General features: G+C 34.3%; 1 protein-coding gene across 11 annotated transcripts in view; it reads left to right on the forward strand.

Annotated features, from left to right (window-relative positions):
• LOC106175697 (rho GTPase-activating protein 26) overlaps positions 1-20,602 on the forward strand; it is a 61,769-nt gene that overhangs the window by 4,340 nt on the left and 36,827 nt on the right. For 9 of the 11 annotated variants that reach the window (XM_087007548.1, XM_087007551.1, XM_087007554.1 and 6 more), the window contains exons 2-4: positions 684-779; positions 4,136-4,197; positions 15,891-15,962. In XM_087007548.1, the coding sequence (XP_086863674.1) occupies positions 684-779; positions 4,136-4,197; positions 15,891-15,962 (230 nt within the window). Of the gene's footprint in view, positions 1-683; positions 780-4,135; positions 4,198-13,754; positions 13,896-14,141; positions 14,158-15,890; positions 15,963-20,602 lie in introns of those variants that run through there. The other 2 variants (XM_087007557.1, XM_087007558.1) reach the window with 2 other exon arrangements.

The following is a 20,602-nucleotide window of genomic DNA, read 5'->3' on the forward strand; positions in this document are numbered from 1 at the left end:
AAGTTGGTTTTACGGAAACTCCTCGTGACCATAGCCCTATTAGATGTCAAATGTTTGTCATAGGTAGAGTGTCAGGGTCAAGATATCTTGATGTCCATCTGGAGGAATGCATAACTGACCAGGTCACCACAAATTGCTGACCCATGAGACATTGAAGCCTGGTTAGGACAATGGGCATTATAGGAATGGACACTAAATTGACTTGTGTCCCCCTCCTCCTCCCTCCTCCTCTCAAAACTTAAAGAAACTGTAATCTCTTCTGAATGATTTCAAAAAAAATTACTTGCTCAAAAAAATTTGGTTAAATTGGAAAAAGACCTAGTATACAGATTAAGATTTTGTATTTTAATTGTTAATTAAAATGAATACTCTGAAAATGATTGTTGTTGAGAAATCAAGGGCAAAACATGATTATTAAGGTGTATAATAAAATATTTGAAAACATCATTTAGCTTAGGGTATCTGGAGCAAATTTATATTTTAGATGTAAAACTGATCTTCACCAGTGGTAAAATTACACATATGCTGAGATATTTAATTTTGGTCCAAAGAAAAATTACTATTTAGCTTTCAGCATTGAAATTTTGCAAGGTTTATGAGTCATATCAGACCAAATTCAGATCAAAGTGAAGTAACTTTTGCAAATTATAGTGCTGATGTTTGCCTTCCCCTCTTCCTTTCAGATCTACAGAAAACCCAGAGGTCCTTTGCTCAGCATTTAATGGACTTCAAGTTTGAGTGCATTGGTATGCAACAAACTGATGATGAGATTGTGATAGGTATGTATTTCCACCTTGTTTTCCTTGCACGTGGTATCTACCTGGCATCTTCTGACTATTTATAATTTGAGAAAAAACATATGTATATTTGTGACTGTGAGTCTGTATGTTTGTTTGTTTGTTTGTTTTTGGTTAAATTTACGTTTTACAGTAGAGGACACAATTTCAGAGATTTTGGTTTTATTTAGTTATTTATAATTTTTTTTGTGAGAATTTTGTTTTGGTATGGGAAACTTCACAGCTTTACATTTTTAGATTTGATTGTATAAGCAGTTTTTTTTATTCAGTAGAGTACTTGCTTGTAGCTTTTTTTCTCACTCATTGTCTTTTAACAACTAATTTCCTCCTCACCATCACCTTTCTGACTTTGTCCACAGGGATAATGACATGTGCTTTTCAAGGCAGCATTGTTCCAAAGTGGAGACCGGAAAGGATGATGTCACTTCTGTTAAAACTATTGTTAAATTTCAGTCATATGACCTACTAGTATTTGTCAGTCATGCTGTGACATCTCTGTAATGTAAAACTCTTTCAAACAACTTGTTTTGTGATATGGAATTGCTTGTTTCCCTTCAGGAGTCTATAACTAACTTCCTTATTTCAAAGTAAAACAAGTGCTGTTTAGTAGCACTAACTTAAAGAAAGGGGATCTTTCTGATATTAAATGTTATATAGCACAAAAAATGGATTCTCCCTGGAACTTCTTTTTGTGAATGCCAATCTCTTTATTCTGAAGCTGGAAATATATAAATGCCAAATTAATCAATGCTAAACAGCACAGAAAGCAATACAAAATATAACCATCAGATTATCTTATCACTTGACCAGAAGAACCTGCTTTATGTAAGAATAAGAATGCATGATTGATAGACCATAGCATTCTGTTGACATTTTCCAGACAGTTGTCATGTCGATATGATGCCCTGCATATGACTTTCTCTTCTTTTATGTGGAAATTCTATGATAGTTTTCATGGCCATTATGTCTGTAATATAATATTTTTTCATAAAGATGTATTGGGCAGTAACTGTGGATTGACCCTTACTTGGATATATGTACTGTATGGAGTTGCCATATAGTGAACGTGTTGGCTAAACCGTGCTGAGAAGCATATTATATAAGATGGAAATAAGGAAATTGCTAGGCACTGAAAATGAGCAGCTTTATGTGTATTTTGTTATCATTTTGACAAAATATCTTTCAGATCTTTGAAAAATCGGTCCTTTGATACCTATCCCAATGAACAAATTGTACCGCAAACTACGTTGGTCCAGGACTGGAGTGGACTCTCTCTAGATCTGCGCCCAACAAGTCCAGCTAATTTAATTGACCAGCATGGCTTGTGATATACCCGACATGATTCTTGTATATGTTGGCATGAATAATAGATGGGCAGTGGCTAGCGGCACAGGTTCATGTTGATTGATTTCTTGTTAGAATTCATTGCAGTTGCATTGCCCAGTATTGTATTAAGCAGTGAATATACATGGCTATTATATGATGAGGCGCTGTTCACACAGGATAATTTCTGAGCAAACCTGGTTGTGCTGCGCAGCTGCTGTCTTTTACTGACCACCATGCCATAGATCATAAGTTGATTGCTTTACAATATGCTTTGGTATCTTCACTGTATCAGTACGGAGGTCTTTGTGTGTGTGTGTGTGTGTGTGTGTGTGTGTGTGTGTGTGAAATAGATTGCTTCTATAGACCTAACACAAGGTTACTAGCTATTTATCCAAATGGAATGTCTCCTTGCCTGTGATAAGCCATCATGTCCAGACCTGATACATGAGATCAGGCTTTTTGCCATTCAGGAGGCCACCGTGGTATTATGAACTTATTATTGGCTAGTGTCCACTCACACTGGACTGGTGTGACTGAATCTATGGCCAGTATTGTCCTTGGTGTGAATGACCAGCTGTAGGTGGTGGACAGTGAATGCCAACTTCAATATCCACTACAAATTGTATTTCTCAAAATGGGTATCAAATGTATCCCATTAAGTACACACCAGTGAGATTTTGCATAACCTTGTTATGGTGCCGATTCATTAATAGAATAAAGCAAAGTAATGTCCTTTTATTGAGCGATACAGCAGAAGTATATGCCAGCAAAATTGGTCACTTGGGGGGTTACTGTTGGAGTTTCATTAATATTTATGGGTTGACCCTTTGTATTGGCAGTAAAAAACCATTTTGTTTCTTTTTTCTTTGCATTGGTTTTTCTTGTTCGGTATCTATGAGAGATTCAGAGCCCCCCCCCCCCCCCCCACCCCCCACCACAAAAAAAAAAAAAGTAAATAAATAATAATGATAAAGTAATAATAATTAGGAAAAGGTAATTTCAAAGTGTGAGAAAATGATTCTCACGTCTCAAAATATTGCAATCTTTTTCCGAGACTTTTTTTTCAGTCACTACCTAAAGACTCGATTACCCAGACAGATTCAATACTTGGCAGTTAACTAATATAAGCTTTCATGAAAGTACATTACATGTGTCATGTCCAAATGAAATGATGGATGTTTATAGACCAGGACAACAGATAAGCAACTTATTGTAGAGTAAAACATATGATCATTGATGCATCCCAGGTATATAGATAAATCATGGGGATAGTGTTCGTCCTATGTCCATATATTCATATTGGATTTAAATCATGGGGAAAGTGTTCGTCCTATGTCCATATATTCATATTGGATTTTATCTTTGATATCAGGTTCACCAATGGGTCAATCAAATTCACCTGCCCTTTTGTTGCCATGCAGATTTTCATGTACAGACACAGTAGTAGGGTCTTTACATATTGCAATGCCATGCAGATTTTTATGTAACAGACACAGTAGTAGGGTCTTTACATATTGCAATGCCATGCAGATTTTTATGTAACAGACACAGTAGTAGGGTCTTTACATATTGCAAACACCTGTGTGAGTCTGTGTTGTGTTATCTTTTTGTGTCTACATTGTGTCATCTCCTGTGTGACGGTGTCTTTCCATAAGCACTGTGCGTCTGAGTCGTGTCTTCACCTGTGTGTGTGTGTGTGTGTGTGTGTGTGTGTGTGTGTGTGTGTGTCTATATTGTGTCATCTGTGTGTATCTACATCATGTCATCTCCTCTGTCTGTTGGTTCTCATTTCATGATTTAAATTTAATTTCTTCAGTAGGGGACAACCTTCCTTGCAAACAACCATCCAAAAATTTTAATTTTACCAAAAGCATATCTGCAGAGTTGCTTTGATCAAAAGGTCTATAATATACAGTAAGTAAATTATTTTACCTCTGCTGTTTTGGGGCTTTTTAATTACAATTTATTAAGAACTTTGCTTGCCATAATGCTGTCTTATTCATTATTTACAGCTCAATCCTTGCAAGAGTTTGGCAAGCTGATTGCATCCATTGAAGACGAGAGGGATAAAATGGTAGGTATTGAATAAAGAAAGAAGAGGGAAGCAAGGGATAATCATATGATAAAACAGGCTGTTCATACTCCTTCTATTTTCACATTTTTCTCCTCAAATATCCAACCACTACACCCTGTGTGTCAAATATCTTATGCCTTTGTTAAGTCCTTGCAGTGAAAAAGGATTTAAAAAAAAGAATGTGTAATAATCTATTAGAAAATTAAAAATGAAGTAAGTTTGCCAAATTTTAAGTGATTGGTTTAAATATGCTTAGACTACTTTGTATTCTTCCTACATAAGTCGATGATAATTGTGATGAACGTAAGTTGGATTTGACATGATAGAAATATAAAAAAGCACCAGTTTGCTGCATGGGAGACAGAACGTGACATGATGCAGTTCTGGTTGAAAAACTGCCTTTGCCAGTAAAAGCCATCACTTCCATCAAATGCACATACACAATGTATACCAACTCTGGGCAATCAATTTATGACTCTGTAGCTTTTAAGAGAAGTGACAGTACAATATCTGCTGTGTCAACATACATTTAAACCATATCAATTAATAATTTTTAGTGCCATTTTATATAAAAGGAGAGTGATTATGGTAGTGATGACTGTGTCATCTTGACCAGAGGCTTTGCTGCATGTGATGATATATGTTCCTTTTAAGCCATGGGGAATTTTGGTATATTTTCATTGTGTGGGTGATCTCAATTGTAACAAAGGCCACAATTGTTGGTAAATGTCCACAAACATATACTGATGTTCTCCATTGTGGAACCGAAGTTTCTTAGAAAATTGACAAAAATTCTGAAAATACTTGAATATAGATTTCAACTGAAAAATTTAGCCTATGTTTAGTGATCTTTTCTAGTTTTCGGTTAAGACGTATGTCACATAGGTCAATTTTAGTGTTTTAAGAGTTGAAAGGATGTCCTTATGACAGAACAATAAATAAATATTACAAATTTGTGTCTTAGTAGTGTCAACAGTAGTGTTGATAAAATATATTTTCTCTTAGAGTTTTTCTACTGGTGTATTATGTTAATATGAGAAAGTCATGGCCAGGGATGATACATGCACAAGATGCCACTTTGAATCACCACACTTGTTCTAGCTTCAGAAATGTTCTTTCCATGTTCAACACACAGACTTAACAGACTGCTCATGCCCATAAAATCTTATTGATTTTTTCCTAGAAAAGATTATGGTCCTGCAGAGATTTTATGGGAGCATGCCAACAGAGAACTTATACCACTGCTGGCCTTTCTGAGTAGGGCTCTTGTGTAACCAGGAAGTAAAGGGGTGAAAATGGGGTAGTTGGGGCGGGGGGGGGGGGGGGGGGGGGTGCAGATCTTAATGCTCACAGTTTGTGAGCTTGAGTGTCAGTTTGCATCTGAATATCCATGCACAGTTATCACTTTAAAATTTCACAAAAGTAAACTTCCTTCCATGAAACCAATTGTTTTTTGAGAACTTTGGAATAGTCTTAATGTCCATATATATATATGGCACCACATTCATTAGGAAAATGAATTTCATTTGGAATAAGTAATTAACACTTGTAGCACATAGTATAATTTTTTACAGGTGTACAATTCAGCCTGCATAGCTGCAAATTCTTTATTATCACTGTCTCAGTGTCTGTACATGCACTCCTTCAATAGCCTACCTGATTAATAATCAGATATTCCAACAGAGGATAAAAACTCAATTGCTTACTAGTAACAGGTTTTTTTGTGGGGTAGATTTTGTTTTCATACATAAATAAGTTCAGTAAAAGGTGGTTTATATATACTTCAGCTATGTTTAAAATCTTATAATTTGTCCCTGTAAATCCTATGTTTGCCACTGACGTGGAAATCATCTCTGATAATCTGAACAGGCTGAATAACATGCCTATCTGTCCTCTTTTTCTAGTCACATTTTTTAGAAACTTTTCATTGTCAACATAGCTATCTCTTATCAGCTGTTCTGTGTCATGTGGATTTGCACTGGATGGCAATAGGCAAAAGGTATGTTTACACTCTTTGGAATGAGAAGATTTCGATCCAGGTTCCAGTTTTTTGTAAAGCTAAATGCTCACTGAATTTGTGAGCAAGAGAATTTATGTTTGTGAGAGAATTTTCTGAAAAGGAAGGGTTGTTTCACAAAGCCATTGCAATCTTCAGTCGCAGAGTGCTTTGCATTTCAAGCACAAAAATTTGGAGGCAACTTTCTTTTTGTTCAACGTGGGGTTATATTTTATGTAAACGACTAAGATATGAAATGAGATTATACCAGTTCTTTATGTTTGATGGTTATCCCTATTTTAGGTTGGTGGTAAATGATGTGGACATGTTAGATTGGTTAAAGTGCACACTAGCATGCTCAACTAGTTTATAATATAATATGAATCACATTTAATTTCAAATTGTTAATTAAAAATGATAAATGGATTAAAGAAGGACAGAAATATCAATTTATTATTATTATTAATAATAATTAGTGGTCTAAGGAACCTGACATGTTTTTTGCTCACGATTTTTGGTCTGAAGTTATCTTGGTCTGAACGTAACTACCTGTCTGTCACACGAGTCTGGTTCGACGCTCTTCTCTAATCCCGTATCAGCTTGCCCTTTGTCGTCGCCTCCTCTTCATTTGCCACTTCTCATAACCCCATGTTTGTGGAGAGGAAAGTTTGTTTGCGTTTAGGTCTAACGTTATTCCGCCTCAACACCCTTGCATAAAGGCATGGAATTGGCTTCTTGATCACAAAATAACCCGAACACCTCCTGTGCTCCTGGGTTGTAGCGGCAAGAATAACTTTTTACCCAAGTTGTATAGTGACAAAATATCCCAATTAAATTTCATTATGGAAAATACGATAAAAACTTGTTGACTTATGTTTTACAATAGTTCCCAAAACAACCCCCAACCTTAGCCATTATTGGCCTGTTTATGTCTTTTTACTTTTAGGTTGTAATGATGAAATTTTAACGGAATTTTCCTGTTGCAAAAAAAAAAAAAAGATTCAAAAAGCTTTTGGTTTTTGTGTTTTTATAAGTTGGGGGCTCATTTCGTTAGGCTTCATACAGGAGAATTTAGCTGTGGTCACAGGATGTACTGATAAGTGACAAACAGGTTAGTAAAGGTTTTGTTACTTTTCCATCCTTATTTTATAGACCAGTGAAAAATTAATTAAAATGTGAATTTACAAAAAGTAAGATTGGTAATACTTTGGTTGGAAGTTTCAGTCAGATTTATATAAAAAAGGACAAAATTTAAACTAAAAATAAAGACTTGCATTTTTTGTCTTTTTAAAAGTTTGTATAGCAAAACTGGCTATAGAACATAAGTGTAAATCTATAAAAAATTAGTTTTTTTACACACAAAAGAGACTAAATTCAATTCTATAGTTCTGTCTACACAGACTTTTTAAGTATATTGGGTAATTTTTTCTTTCAAGTATATTGTTGAAATAACCAGAAGTAAAGAAAAGATGTTTTAGAATGATGTTGCTACCTTGTTCTTATCCTGCAACAAGCAGATGCTCATGGAAGGAAATGTACTCCGAAATGTACATCTTCGTACATTTCACTTGAAATGTACTATTTCTGCTGATCTTGTACACCTGCTCGACATCTTATTACAGATTTATAGGTAGAAATGTCTGAGCCAGGTTGATGTTGGTCTACTGCAAGCAATATTTGCTGTAAGCATATATTTACATGGTGAAAATATGCATTTACAATACATGGACCTTAATTTATCAACTAAAACATGGACATGTTTTGTAGTTACAGCTTGTACATTGAAAGGAAGGATGTGTAGTTGATATCAAAGATTTCTTCAGGCTATTTCTGAATAAGTTTGCTTTTGAAAATCTGCAAATGTTAACTTTCAGTGAATTCACCAACAATTTTTCACTATTTTATTTAGCCAGGATACATCATATCAGCCAATAGAAAAACATGAGGAGGTCATCTGATAACAAAGCGATTGCTTTTTGCATGCCTTAGACTCAGCATGAAATAATGCAACCATCAGTTTCTATACCCAGTGGTTTCATTGGGCATTTAGCCGCAAAGAAAAAAAAAAGAGTATAAGGTGACCATTGAATCAAGTGAAAGAAAGAAAAGATTCCAAAGATTCCAATTGATTGATTGATTTATTGATTTCCTCTCGGAGAATTCTCAGCATGGTGGATTCACTGGCATTTTATATATATGTACATTTTATGTAGTACGGTATATACTTGAAATTTTCAAATGCTTCACATATTCTTGTATTTTATCATTTAAAGGCAATCATTTCAGTATCTTAGAAAAAAAGAAATAACTGTTTAATTTTGACCATCACAAATGAAATTCTCTCTCTCTCTCTCTCTCTCTCTCTCTCTCTCTCTCTCTCTCTCTCTCTCTCTCTCTCTCTCAGGGCGGTGATTGGGAAAAAATGGATGCTTGACTCAAAATTCTGTTAAGGTGATCAAGAAACAAATGTTGAAGTTGGAAAATTTTATTTTTTATTTTGCTGTATAAAGGTCTGACAGTCATTTTGTGTCCCATTTTTAGTTTTCTTTGAAAAAAATCAATGATAAATGAATGAAGACAAGTAGCAGCGTGTGAACATTTTATTTGTTTGGTTGAGTCATTGCTGTTTTATGTTTCCATATTTAATCTGTGACTAATGAAAAACAAAATTAAAAATAGAAGGCACTCTTTTTCCTGCCAGTTTTGTGACAAATATTACACAGTATGTTCAAAATTCTTGGAAGTTTTAAATACAGTGACTCTCCAGTCTGTTTTTTTTTTTTTTTTTTTTTTTTTTTTTTTTTTTTTTTTTTTTTTTTTTGCACTAGAATTCTTGTTACTTGGCTTCAATTTCATGTGACAATCCAAAGTCTTGATCCAGCAAATTTGTCTCATACTAGTACTTTAAGACCCAAACCTCATAGTAGTCCATGGAATAAGTAGGGGTCTGAAACATTGAGAATAACTCCCCTGTTACAAAACAAGCTCACCATCTTATTTTTTTTTAATTTTTGAATTAAAATTGGGATTATTACTTAGTCATTTTGGGGTCATGATAGTCTGAAGTATGGGTCTAAAAGTACAGACGGATTTTTGGGCTAAGGTTGTTTTCTGAAGCAGACCCCCAGGAGTTGCATAGTGCCTGGCTCAGTCCTTTGAAGTTTGATGGACAAAACAGGTGAGGGGAGGGTGGAGCTGGCAGCATTGAAATATTTTTTAAGTGTGTTTGCGGGTTCTACGGTAATTACTCAAAAAATTTCAAGCACCACAATTGGTTCTAATATCTGATGTTTTCAAGATTGATTCAGTTCTTATTTTGCATAAAAAAATGCATATTCTGACTTAAGTCCCATTCACTTTTTAAAAGGGCTGAATCGTTATTTCTGAATATTCTTAAATAATATAGTTTGTGGTTATATGATTTATATTTGGTTAAAATCAATATTCACAATAAATTTTATACATCTTTCCTATAATCTTGAGATTATTTACTCTGGTTAAAACAGTAGCAAGTTGTGCTTATTTATTTATTTATTTATTTATTTATTTATTTTTATTCATTTTTTTTTTTTTGCCATTAAAAATTAAGTTGTTAACTCATACATTCTGTAACAGCCATGTTTCATATGTATAGCTAATAATGACATTTTGAAGTGCATCCCTCTGCATCAATTTTTTAAAAAATGAAAAATATTGACCTTTTCGTTTTATATGTCATTACATTTCAATTATCACACAGTTAACCAGCCAGTCAACCACAATTTAATTTTGAGGTTAGTATACAACAATTGTGGTCAAATAATAGAGTCAACTTTCAACAGATTAATAAAAAAAAAAAAAAAAAAAAAAAAACATTCATGCCTGGAGTTATTTGTTGAAGTATGAAAAAAGACTGTGGATTAAATCTTACAGATTTTATACATAGTACATTCTCTGTTTTCTTAACATAGACAAATTTTTTATGTTTGTTTTTATGTACAGACACAGATGTGTCTGTACATATTGCCATCACCTGTGTCTGTCGTCGCCGTCGTTGCCGTCGCCGGCGCCGTGCACTTTCCTTGTAAACACAATAAGTGGAAGGCAGTTTTACTTTTTGGCTTTATATTTACAGAGCTGATGAATATTCGTAAAACGCAGGTCAAGTTCGAAAATCAGCATGATCGGGCCATTATTGTAGAAGTTATGCTGTTTTTTCACTTTTCAGCATATTTTTCACATTTCCTCAGATTCAATTCTTAGGCATGTTAACAGTCTCATTATTAAACTAATAAGATACGTAAAAGTGTTTGTTTGACATTTCCTGCATCTTTACAACATTGTTAGTTGATTTTGTAAAAATGATGGTAAACTTGTTATCGTGTATTGTGTAATAAAGTTTCAAAAATGGAAATAAACTCATATCATTGCAGTTTGTCAGATTCAATCATTCACTATGTTCAGAATCTCAGAATGGAAGAAATTGGACATTTAACACTACTCTGTTGATATTTTTCCCATCTCATCAATTTTCCTAGTTGATAATATAAAAATGGCAGTAAACTGTTAATTTTGTTTTATGTTAAAAATTGTTAAAAATGGAAAAAAAAAAACATTTCAGAACAGTGCTGTCTTGTTTACATTTTGGCAATTTCAAGTTGTGACTTTGAAGTTCCATGGGCCTGAAGACCTTTGCTAGTCACATTTTCTGAATATCCATGATACTAATATTTTATTATTAAAAATTGATGGTCATCATGCTGTTAAACATTATGTAATATTGCATCAAAATTTGAAAAAAACCTATTTTGGGCACTGCTCCCATGATGACCATTTAAGAAAAACCATGTCACTTACTGTTCTCAAACAGTACAGTAAATATATATAGATGTGTCTGTACATATTGCCATCACCTGCGTCTGTCGTCGCCGTCGTTGCCGTGCACTTTCCTTGTAAACACGATAAGTGAAAGGCAGTTTTACTTTTTGGCTTTATATTTACAGAGCTGATGAATATTCATAAAACGCAGGTCAAGTTCGAAAATCAGCATGATCGGGCCATTATTGTAGAAATTATGCTGTTTTTTTCACTTTTCAGCATGTTTGCAACACTGTAAACACATTTCAAGGAAAACCGATAGGCCTGTTGTCATGAAACTCACAGGAGTAATCGATCTTACTAAAACACAGGTCAAGTTCGAAAATCGGCATGATCGGGCCACTATTTTAGTAGTTATGCTTTTTTTTTCACTTTTCAGCATATATGCAACACTGTAAACACAATATAAGAAAAACAGACAGGCCAATTGTCATTAAACTCACAGGAGTGATCAATCCTGCTAAAATGCAGGTTGAGTTAAAAAATCAGCATAATCGGGCCATTATTTTAGAAGTTATGCTGTTTTTTCACATTTCCTCAGATTCAATTCTTAGGCATGTTAACAGTTTCATTATTTAATTAATAAGATACGTGAAAGTGTTTGTTTGACATTTCCTGCATCTTAACAACATTGTTAGTTGATATTGTTAAAATGATGGTAAACTTGTTATCGTGTATTGTGTAATAAAGTTTCAAAAATGGAAATAAACTCATATCATTGCAGTTTGTCAGATTCAATCATTCACTATGTTCAGAATCTCATAATGGAAGAAATTGGACATTTAACACTGCTCTATTGATATTTTTCCCATCTCATCAATTTTCTTAGTTGATCATATAAAAATGGCAGTACACTGTTGATTTTGTTTTATGTTAAAAATTGTTAAAAATGGGAAAAAAACATTTCAGAACAGTGCGGTCTTGCTTACATTTTGGCATTTTCAAGTTGTGACTTTGAAGTTCCATGGGCCTGAAGACCTTTGCTAGTCACATTTTCTGAATATCCATGATACTAATATTTTATTTTTAAAAATTGATGGTCATTATGCTGTTAAACATTATGTAATATTGCATCAAAATTTGAAAAAAACCTATTTTGGGCACTGCTCCCATGATGACCATTTAAGAAAAACCATGTGACTAACTGTTCTCAAATAGTACAGTAAATATGTACAGATGTGTCTGTACATATTGCCATCACCTACGTCTGTCATCGCAGTTGCTGTCGCCGGCGCTGTGCACTTTCATTGTATGTGGGATAAGTGGAAGGCAGTTTTACTTTTTGGCTGTTTGGTAATTCTTACTGCCAGTTAACAGTTTTTTTGTGAAAATTTAATTTTTCACATATTGGCATTTTCAAGGTGTGATTTTGAAGTTCCATGGGCTTGAAGACCCATGCTAGTCACATTTTCTGAAAATCCATGATACATATGTTTTATTATTAAAAATTGACGGTCATTATGCTGTTAACCATTATGTAATATTGCATCAGAATAGAAGAAAACACAATTTTGGGTGCTGCTGCCATGATGACCATTATGGGAAAACCGTGTTACTTATAATTGCCATACTTTCAAAAAAGAAAAACAGGACTAAAATGCAGCCTGAGTTGGAAAAGCAGTCTAATTGGCTTCTTTTTCTGGAAGTTATACATTTTCAAAGTGTGAACTTGAACTCCCATGGGCCTGAAGCCTTATGCTTGTTACACATTTTACTTACATTGGTATTACCTGTTGAGCATAATTAAAATTTGATGTTGAATTTGCAGTTTAACATAATGTACTTTTGCATCAGAATTGACAGTAGCCTATTTTGTGCATAGTTATTTCCTGTTTTTTGTCTGTACATTTGACAGCTTTGCTGCCTTGTTTTATTTACATATTTATTTATTTTTAGGACAGTGACTTTCTATTAAATGCAGTTGATGTCATAAGCACATGTTGATTAAGTATTTAAAAATAATGTAAAATGAAATACATGTTTAATTCTTATTTTTAACATGTTTGGTGCAGTCTGTAGCAGAAACGTTCTGTAATTATTGTTATTTGCATCAGATTCTATAATTCTGGCTGTAGAAAGCAGACAATAAGATAATGTCTTTGTATTTTGCTCAAATTATATGACTATTTCTTGATATTTTCTTCGAATGAAAATAAAAATATGTAAGCCATGACAAAAGGGGGGGGGGGGGGGGGGGGGGGGCAAAAGGACAATAAACTATAAGCATCAAACCAGTGCATTGAGTAATATATCACATCTTCATAGGTGAAAGTGTTTCAAGACACCACTTTCAATGATTTATGTATAAAGACTATTCTTGTCTGGTTGGAGACCATGGCATGTTTGAAAGTAAATAGAGTGTAGAGATAATTGTTGGATAATGAAACACATACAAGCATAGGCCTTTGTATTCTGTCTACAGCCAGTCTATAGATTAAAGTGATATCCTTAAAATGGTATGTAAAAAAGGGAAATAAGTTTGTACAATTTTTCAGAAATGGAAAGATGATGATGCCAATAAATCATAAACCGTCATTTGGTAACTCTTTTTTGGGGTTATCATCCTAGTTTTTCTTTAAGGGATTTTAGCTTCAAAAGAACCCAAAAAGGTAAAATTGTCTAGAAGGTTCTATTAATTACAGGGTGTCACATCATCATGTCGCCAGTTTAAATCACCAAAAGGGTGACATATGATCTTGTCCCTGGACTGGGACACCCTAACGCTAGGTGCACATAACATTTGAAATCGTGTCACATTGGTGTGTGGCTGCCTCTTATGGTGGTCTGTCTCTTCAAAGCTATGAGATGAGTTGCCTCAGTGGTCGAAACTGACAGTGATAATGTCGTAAGCATGTTTCAGGCGTAATTAATATTACTTTGTACAACACTGTTGCATGGGGCAGCCTATGTTCTTTGATTTAAAAGTGTTTGTCTAGGTAGCTACTTGTCTGTAAATGTCCCTGAAAAAAGTATACAAGAGAGAATCTGTCTTGTATAAAGTGTGATTGGACTACAATTTTAGTTCATTAATGTGGATATAGCTGTGAATGCAATTTCTGTAGAAGAGGTTCACTAGGCAGTAGGCAGTGTCTTCACCTTCATGAACTGTAAGTTGTTTTTAGACTACAGGATCACTCAAGTCCTTTTTTATTCAGAAAGTGGAGACCATTGGCATCTAGTTCAGACCTTGTGTCTGGACATTGACTTGTGTCTAGTATTTGCCTTTTATGCTGGCATCTTAAGAACTTGCTTCTGCTCAAAGTTGCAGTTTACATAAGACTCTTACTGCATTATTTAGAGATTTCGGTTAATAATTGTTTTCTAGATTGTACTTATAGCTCTACAAATTTTGAAGAGAATTTGTACAAATACAAACTAAAAACATGAAGGTCTACATTTGAACTATCTGAACTGGTGCCCGTTGAGTTATGGAGTTGGTGTAGTCAGTGCACTGTGGCACTTCCATTTCCCTAGAACTTCAGTCACATAAAAGGATGGCGAATGGTATTAACTGATAAAGAGTACTAGTAATATTCTGCTGTCAGTGACATATGTTTGGCACTTTAGATCTTGTAAGTTTTTGTCTGGTATTGCATATTTTATCATGATGGCAGAGGATTACAGTGAGGATTACATCAACTGTGTGATAGAGTATGCACACATTTTGCTCACTGTCTGGGAAAACAATGCCCTTACTCATCAAAATTATAAAATCTATCGGAAATACAGGAAATTTTTGTGAAGTATCCCTTTGGGTATGTATTACTGGTTATATTACCCTTAAGTCGATTGTATGCATGTGAAATTGATTTTTTTCTATTTAAGTTGGATCATGTGTAGACTTCTGTGGTGTTTAATAATCTATTATTTATATGATGTATTCTGAGTAATATTTACACCTGGCTGTAGAGTTCTCTTTGATGTCAGGTTTTTGGATGTCAAACAAATAGTTGTGTTAAAGTAGTGGACTTAAAATGTTTTACACCTATATATAACGTTTTTTTAAATTTAACAATTTTCCTTAAATCATAACTTGAAAGTACATCTGTAACAGTTTGAAAAAATTATGGTCATAATGGAGATGGAGTCTTAGGAAATGTCACTCATGATGCTAAAAGTGACTACCAGGTTTAATGCTCCTTGTGTGCCATCAATAATTGTGTTATAGTGATCTGTTTGGGATAAAATGATCAATAGGATAGATGTACTGGTCCCTTTTAGTACTGTGCTAAGTGCTTATGTCTGCATTCAAAAATTTCACTTATAACTGGGACTTGTAGAGATGAGTCCAGAAATAAGGTGAATAAATATTGAAATATGTGACTGTGAGTGTGCTTTTGAAGTTCTGGGATGTGACACTGTTTTTTCATTTTGTTTAGTGGAAATTGCCTTCAGCAGTTTTTATACTGCACCAGCATGACTGGTGCTAACATGTTTTAACGCTATTGGGGGGTGGGGGAGGGGGTGGAGGGTTTACCTGTCACAAGCCCCAGTGTCTCTCAGTCGAAATTGATTTGATTAACTGGACAAGTTGAGCACAGGGATGCCGTTTAATTGACTTGCATACATTATAGCTAGGCAGTTGTCTACCTCTTGAACTGGAGCAGTGTAAAAAAGTGAACTGCTTGATGTGAAAAGGCTTTACTGTGTCTCTTCTTTATAGTTAATTTGAACATATGGAGATGTGAAAAGAAAGAAGCTTGTATGCAATAGACCTGAAGCTTCAGGTTTTTACCCTTTGTTTCACTTGTCCTAGCACTACATTTACTGAATACCCACATCTCATTGTTTATAAAAACTGAAATTTGTCAGTTGAAGTTTCATCATTGTCTATTTTCAGTTGACAGCTGCCTATGACCAGTTCATCAAGCCATTGGAAGATTTCAGAAAGGATCAAATAGGTGGCGCCAAGGTAGGTTGTAAAATGTGGTGAGCTTATTGAGAAAGGGGGCAGGTGAGGGCAGGGGAGAAGTTCAGTGTGCTGAGTAAAAGAAGGGCAGGAAAGTGGAATTAGGTTCAAAATGCCATTAAAACTTTAATTTTTTCTACTGAATTGAAATAGGCTATTTGGTCATTTGCCCAAAAAAGCGCATGGTAATGACTTAATTTTTTCAAGGGTTAAAAAGCTAAAAATATCAATAATAGCCGCATAACTTTAAAATCAATATACTAGTAAATATATTTTGGTGTAGCATTTGTGGTCTTTTTCTGTATAGAATAGAATAGAATAGTTCTATTCTATTCTGTATAGAATAGAACTATTAGGTAGCCTGCTTTTCAGTTTTGTTGCTACCACTCAATAGGGATTTTCTAATTTTAATTTTATGACTTTAAAAAGTACAGCATCAGTAAAATTCACAATTTTCCCCATTGAAAACATTAAGTCATTACCCTATGTCATTTAAAGATTTGTATTGTATGCTGATGTTTGAGAATTGGTTGGGGGGGGGGCATCAAATTGGGTGGAGCAGAAAATATGTTAGTTCGATAGTCAGAAAGTTTTCATTTATGATAGATCCTGAAATTTGATTTACCTGTTGACTGTTTTGTCTGTTCACTCTCAAATTTCAGGATCTGTCATAAGGAAAACTTTCTGACTATCAAAACTAAGATCAAATGAAACTATTTTCACATGTTAGTTTGACCTCGCAGAGATGGGAGGAATGGTCACATATTTATAGTGATCTGTGTAGCTTCCACATTGAATGCTTTCAATAAGGCTTTGGTGATCACTTCACAGTTAACATGTGCTGGTTGCATAAACTTAATTATTTATGTTATGACATGGAGGCAGGCATTGAGTGTGTTAGGTGTGCTTCACAAGGAGCATTGTTCTTAAGACTTGCTTACACTATGTTGTGACTGCTTTACCTTGATCTGTACTACTGTAGCACACAGTGTGTAAGGAAGGTAATTATTTTTTTTAAGATTCCAATTTTTTTGGTCAAATCTGAAAATAATCATTATAAAGTACAGATATGCTTTGCTTCGGCAAGTGGTAGGATTGAGATATTCTTGGAAGTTTTTCATATAAAAAGATTAGAAAATGAAATAACTCATAGAAGCTAATCAAAAAATAAATACAATTTCCAAATTATTTACCTTTGGAGAAAAATAGAATATCAAAAAATCTGGCCCAAAATCATATTTTCACCTCTTTGATACTCTTAACAATCTTGCTTAAGGCAACAGAATTATGCTAACAGTGAACCAAATATCCACCTATCCATGTACACTCAAATAAAAAGCAGCCCCTGAGTCACGAGGCAAAACACATGAGTCACAAACTAACTTTTCTTGATCTCTCTCACCTGAGTTGAAGAGGGGAGAGAATTAACCAGAGGGTATTTTGCTTGAGTAAATATATCAATAATAACATTGTCCTTTTACAAAAAAAGAAACAGTGCATTTTAGTGAATTCTATAAGAACATACAGCCTTACAAACCCAAAATCAAACAGAAGATGACTTAAAGATTGTGGCCAAGTTGAAGTGACCAGGAGGCTTAGCAAATATAGGATATTCTCAGAGGGTCAGCAAGGTGGTATTTACTCAGGCACTGACCTTACCTGAGCCTCCAGCTAGTGTCCCCAGGCGATGAATACAGGTGTGACACTTATTAACTGAGAGTATGGTTATTGTTCTTGAATTTCAAATATTTGTGCTTTTCTTATCAAAGTGAAAAAAAAAGGATTTTCAATTTTAAAAAAGAATTTTTGTCATCTGTTTTGATTAGTAATTGCTGTTTAAATGTCAAAAAATAATCACTTTTTAGAAATTTGTTATCCATCTCATATAATACAAACAAATTTGCTTTGAGAAAAGCAATGATATCATAAAAAGTATTCACTTTGTTGTTGTCCATTTCATAAATTACTAAAAAAAAATTGTCTAGAAAAATAAAATTATTAATTTTATAAGGCAAATTGTATTAATTTTGCCTAATTTAATTAAATTTTTACATACCCAGCAGTGCAATATGACATATTAATATTGGAAATTAGTCCTTTGAGATTGTACTTTTCTCACTCGGGTATGAAAAGGCAAAATAATTAATATTGTTAGATTTTTTTAAACCAGTTTTCACAATTTATTGTTTTGCTTAATGATACTCATTCCAGTAAAGCAAAGACACATATTTCTTGATGCTACCAAATCAATACATCTTTTCAAAAAATTCAAGAAATCTTTTTTGTCTCTCGGTAATTTGTGTTCACTGAGGTACCTCTCAGACCTAGGTGCGTACGAGCACACACCGTTAATGTTTGTAAACAGCCCCCTTTGATCTATTGTTGTTCCCGTTCCACCAGATTAGGCTAGAGCTGTGGTCATTTAAATATAGCGACCAGGGTGAACTGGCCAGACAATACTCAAATATGTTGAAATGCACAGGACGGGCTCTGAAACAGTCTCTGGACAGAATATATTTTTTCGAGCAATTTTGTTTTATGCTCTGATACTGTTCAGTTGATAGCGGTCTAGATTGGTGTTTAAAGGTAAGCTGTATGTTTGATTTTTTTCCTAATGTATTTTTTAGAGGAATTGGGTGTGGAGAGAGAGGGGGGAGGAGATTAAGGGGAGATGAGAAAAACCTGTGGTTTTCTCTTCTAATAGTTATTTTTTTCTACCCTGGTCCATACATAACTATAATATGAATCCATGCGTGGTCTCCTGTTTATTGATTTTACTGTGAACTCTCTGCCAAAACACATTAGTTGGAATATGACACTGGGAAATAAATTGCTAAAGCATGCAAAGATGGGGGAAAAAGATAGGCATTGCAAATGTTCACTGAGCCAGCATTCTTGTCCATTGAACAGTTGTACCCTGGGTTCCAGACACTTGTTTCACAAGTAGACTGAAACTTCTTGGGTTTGTGCTGGTATGCATTTCCTAGGGCCTGTTTCTCAAATAGTCTTCAGTCAGTTGTAGGGCTAGAATCTTAGTCAACTAAGACTTAAATAAGAAAAATCAAAAAGGATATGGGTAAAGATTAGACTGCTAAAATCTGTAGCCAAAATTTATCCAAGAGCTTCATGATAAAATGATTGGCCCCACAATTATGGGGCCCCAGGTTTGAGATGCTGTAACCTTATAAAAGTGGAATATTTCATCAAGGTGAGTACAGTTACTTAATGGGCTTTGTTAAAAGACCAAAATATGAATTCAGTGTCCTCTAGGACTTTATGTAAAATAATCTAAGTCATTACAATCTTAATAGACTTAGATTTTAGCCCCAAAACTGACTTGGGACTTCTTGTGAAACAGGAACTAGGAATTGTATTCCAGCACCAAGAACGCTAAAAACTTGGACAGAACATTGAATCTGTGTGATTACTGCACTTGTGAAAGAGCGAGAGCCTAAAAATTGGTCTATATTTTTAAGCTAAATTTATGTGTACATTGCCCCATGATAACTCAGTAGCAATCCAATTGAAAAACATGTTGTGTCTCAGTTAAATCGGGAAACATGTCTAATAGTTCAGACCAATACATGCTTTATTTAGATGGTCTACTATAGATTTATCTTGAACGGATGTCACTAAAAATATTGGTGTACAATTTGAAATTTGGGAACAGCCCTTTGACTGTAAGTTGCCAATATTTAAGTTCAGGTCTCTCTGATTTAGATTATTTTGATCAGATGAAATGTGGATGTGTCATTGAGAGAAACACACATTAAATGTTCGTTCACATGTGCAAATTTAAATCTTATCATTAATAAAAGAGGGGGATTGTACTATCAAGAAACCTGAATCTTTTCCTGGAAACAAGCTCTGATCTGTTGCCTGTTTTGAATTACTCTAGGTGCAAAATCTAAAGTGTAAATATATCTTTTAAGTTCTTTTCTTTACCTTAGCATACTGTTGCTCCTTAATTGACCAAAGGGTGGTGGATATTATGGTAATTTGTACAGATTATAAGTTTTCAGTTGTTTTGTTAACGTTGCTAATAAGACCTTGGAATGACTCTGGTGCAAATTGTCTGTAATAATTAAAAGGACAACATGCTAAACTATAATCAATGTCTGCAAGCCAAGCATTGCTGAAAATTACCATTTCCTGAAGTATAATACAGTGGAGATTTTCCAATTTCCGAAATAGAACACCACGTCTAGTTGTCTATCATGGGACTGTTACAAGTCACTGCTTGACTCATTGTTTTGTTTTAGCTTGAGATGAAAGTCAGTGATTTTAGAGTGGCTATTGTTCTTATGATGATACAGTTTGCCTACAAGCAGGCCAAAAAAAATTGAAACATTTAATAAAATATGAAAGAGAGGAGAAAAATGGGTAGGGGGGTAGAGGAAAGTAAGAATATATAGGCTTGGTCATGGGTGTGGTCAGCTATTTCCTCTCTGCCCGTTTGATGTCTCTATGCAATCTGAAGCTTGCTTGAAGCTGTTTTGGTTTCGGTAAAGAGAAAGTTTTGTTCCATATAAAGTATATTACCAGATGTTTTAATTAAGGCATGAATTTATGGATTGATATATCATTTATAAATTATAATCTACTCGTATTCACCTTCAAGTTGGTGCCCTTTAAAATAGGGT

Source organism: Lingula anatina, chromosome 3 (genome assembly GCF_051362555.1).
Source record: "Lingula anatina isolate TDL-2025a chromosome 3, LinAna3.0, whole genome shotgun sequence".
NCBI lineage: Eukaryota > Metazoa > Brachiopoda > Lingulata > Lingulida > Lingulidae > Lingula > Lingula anatina.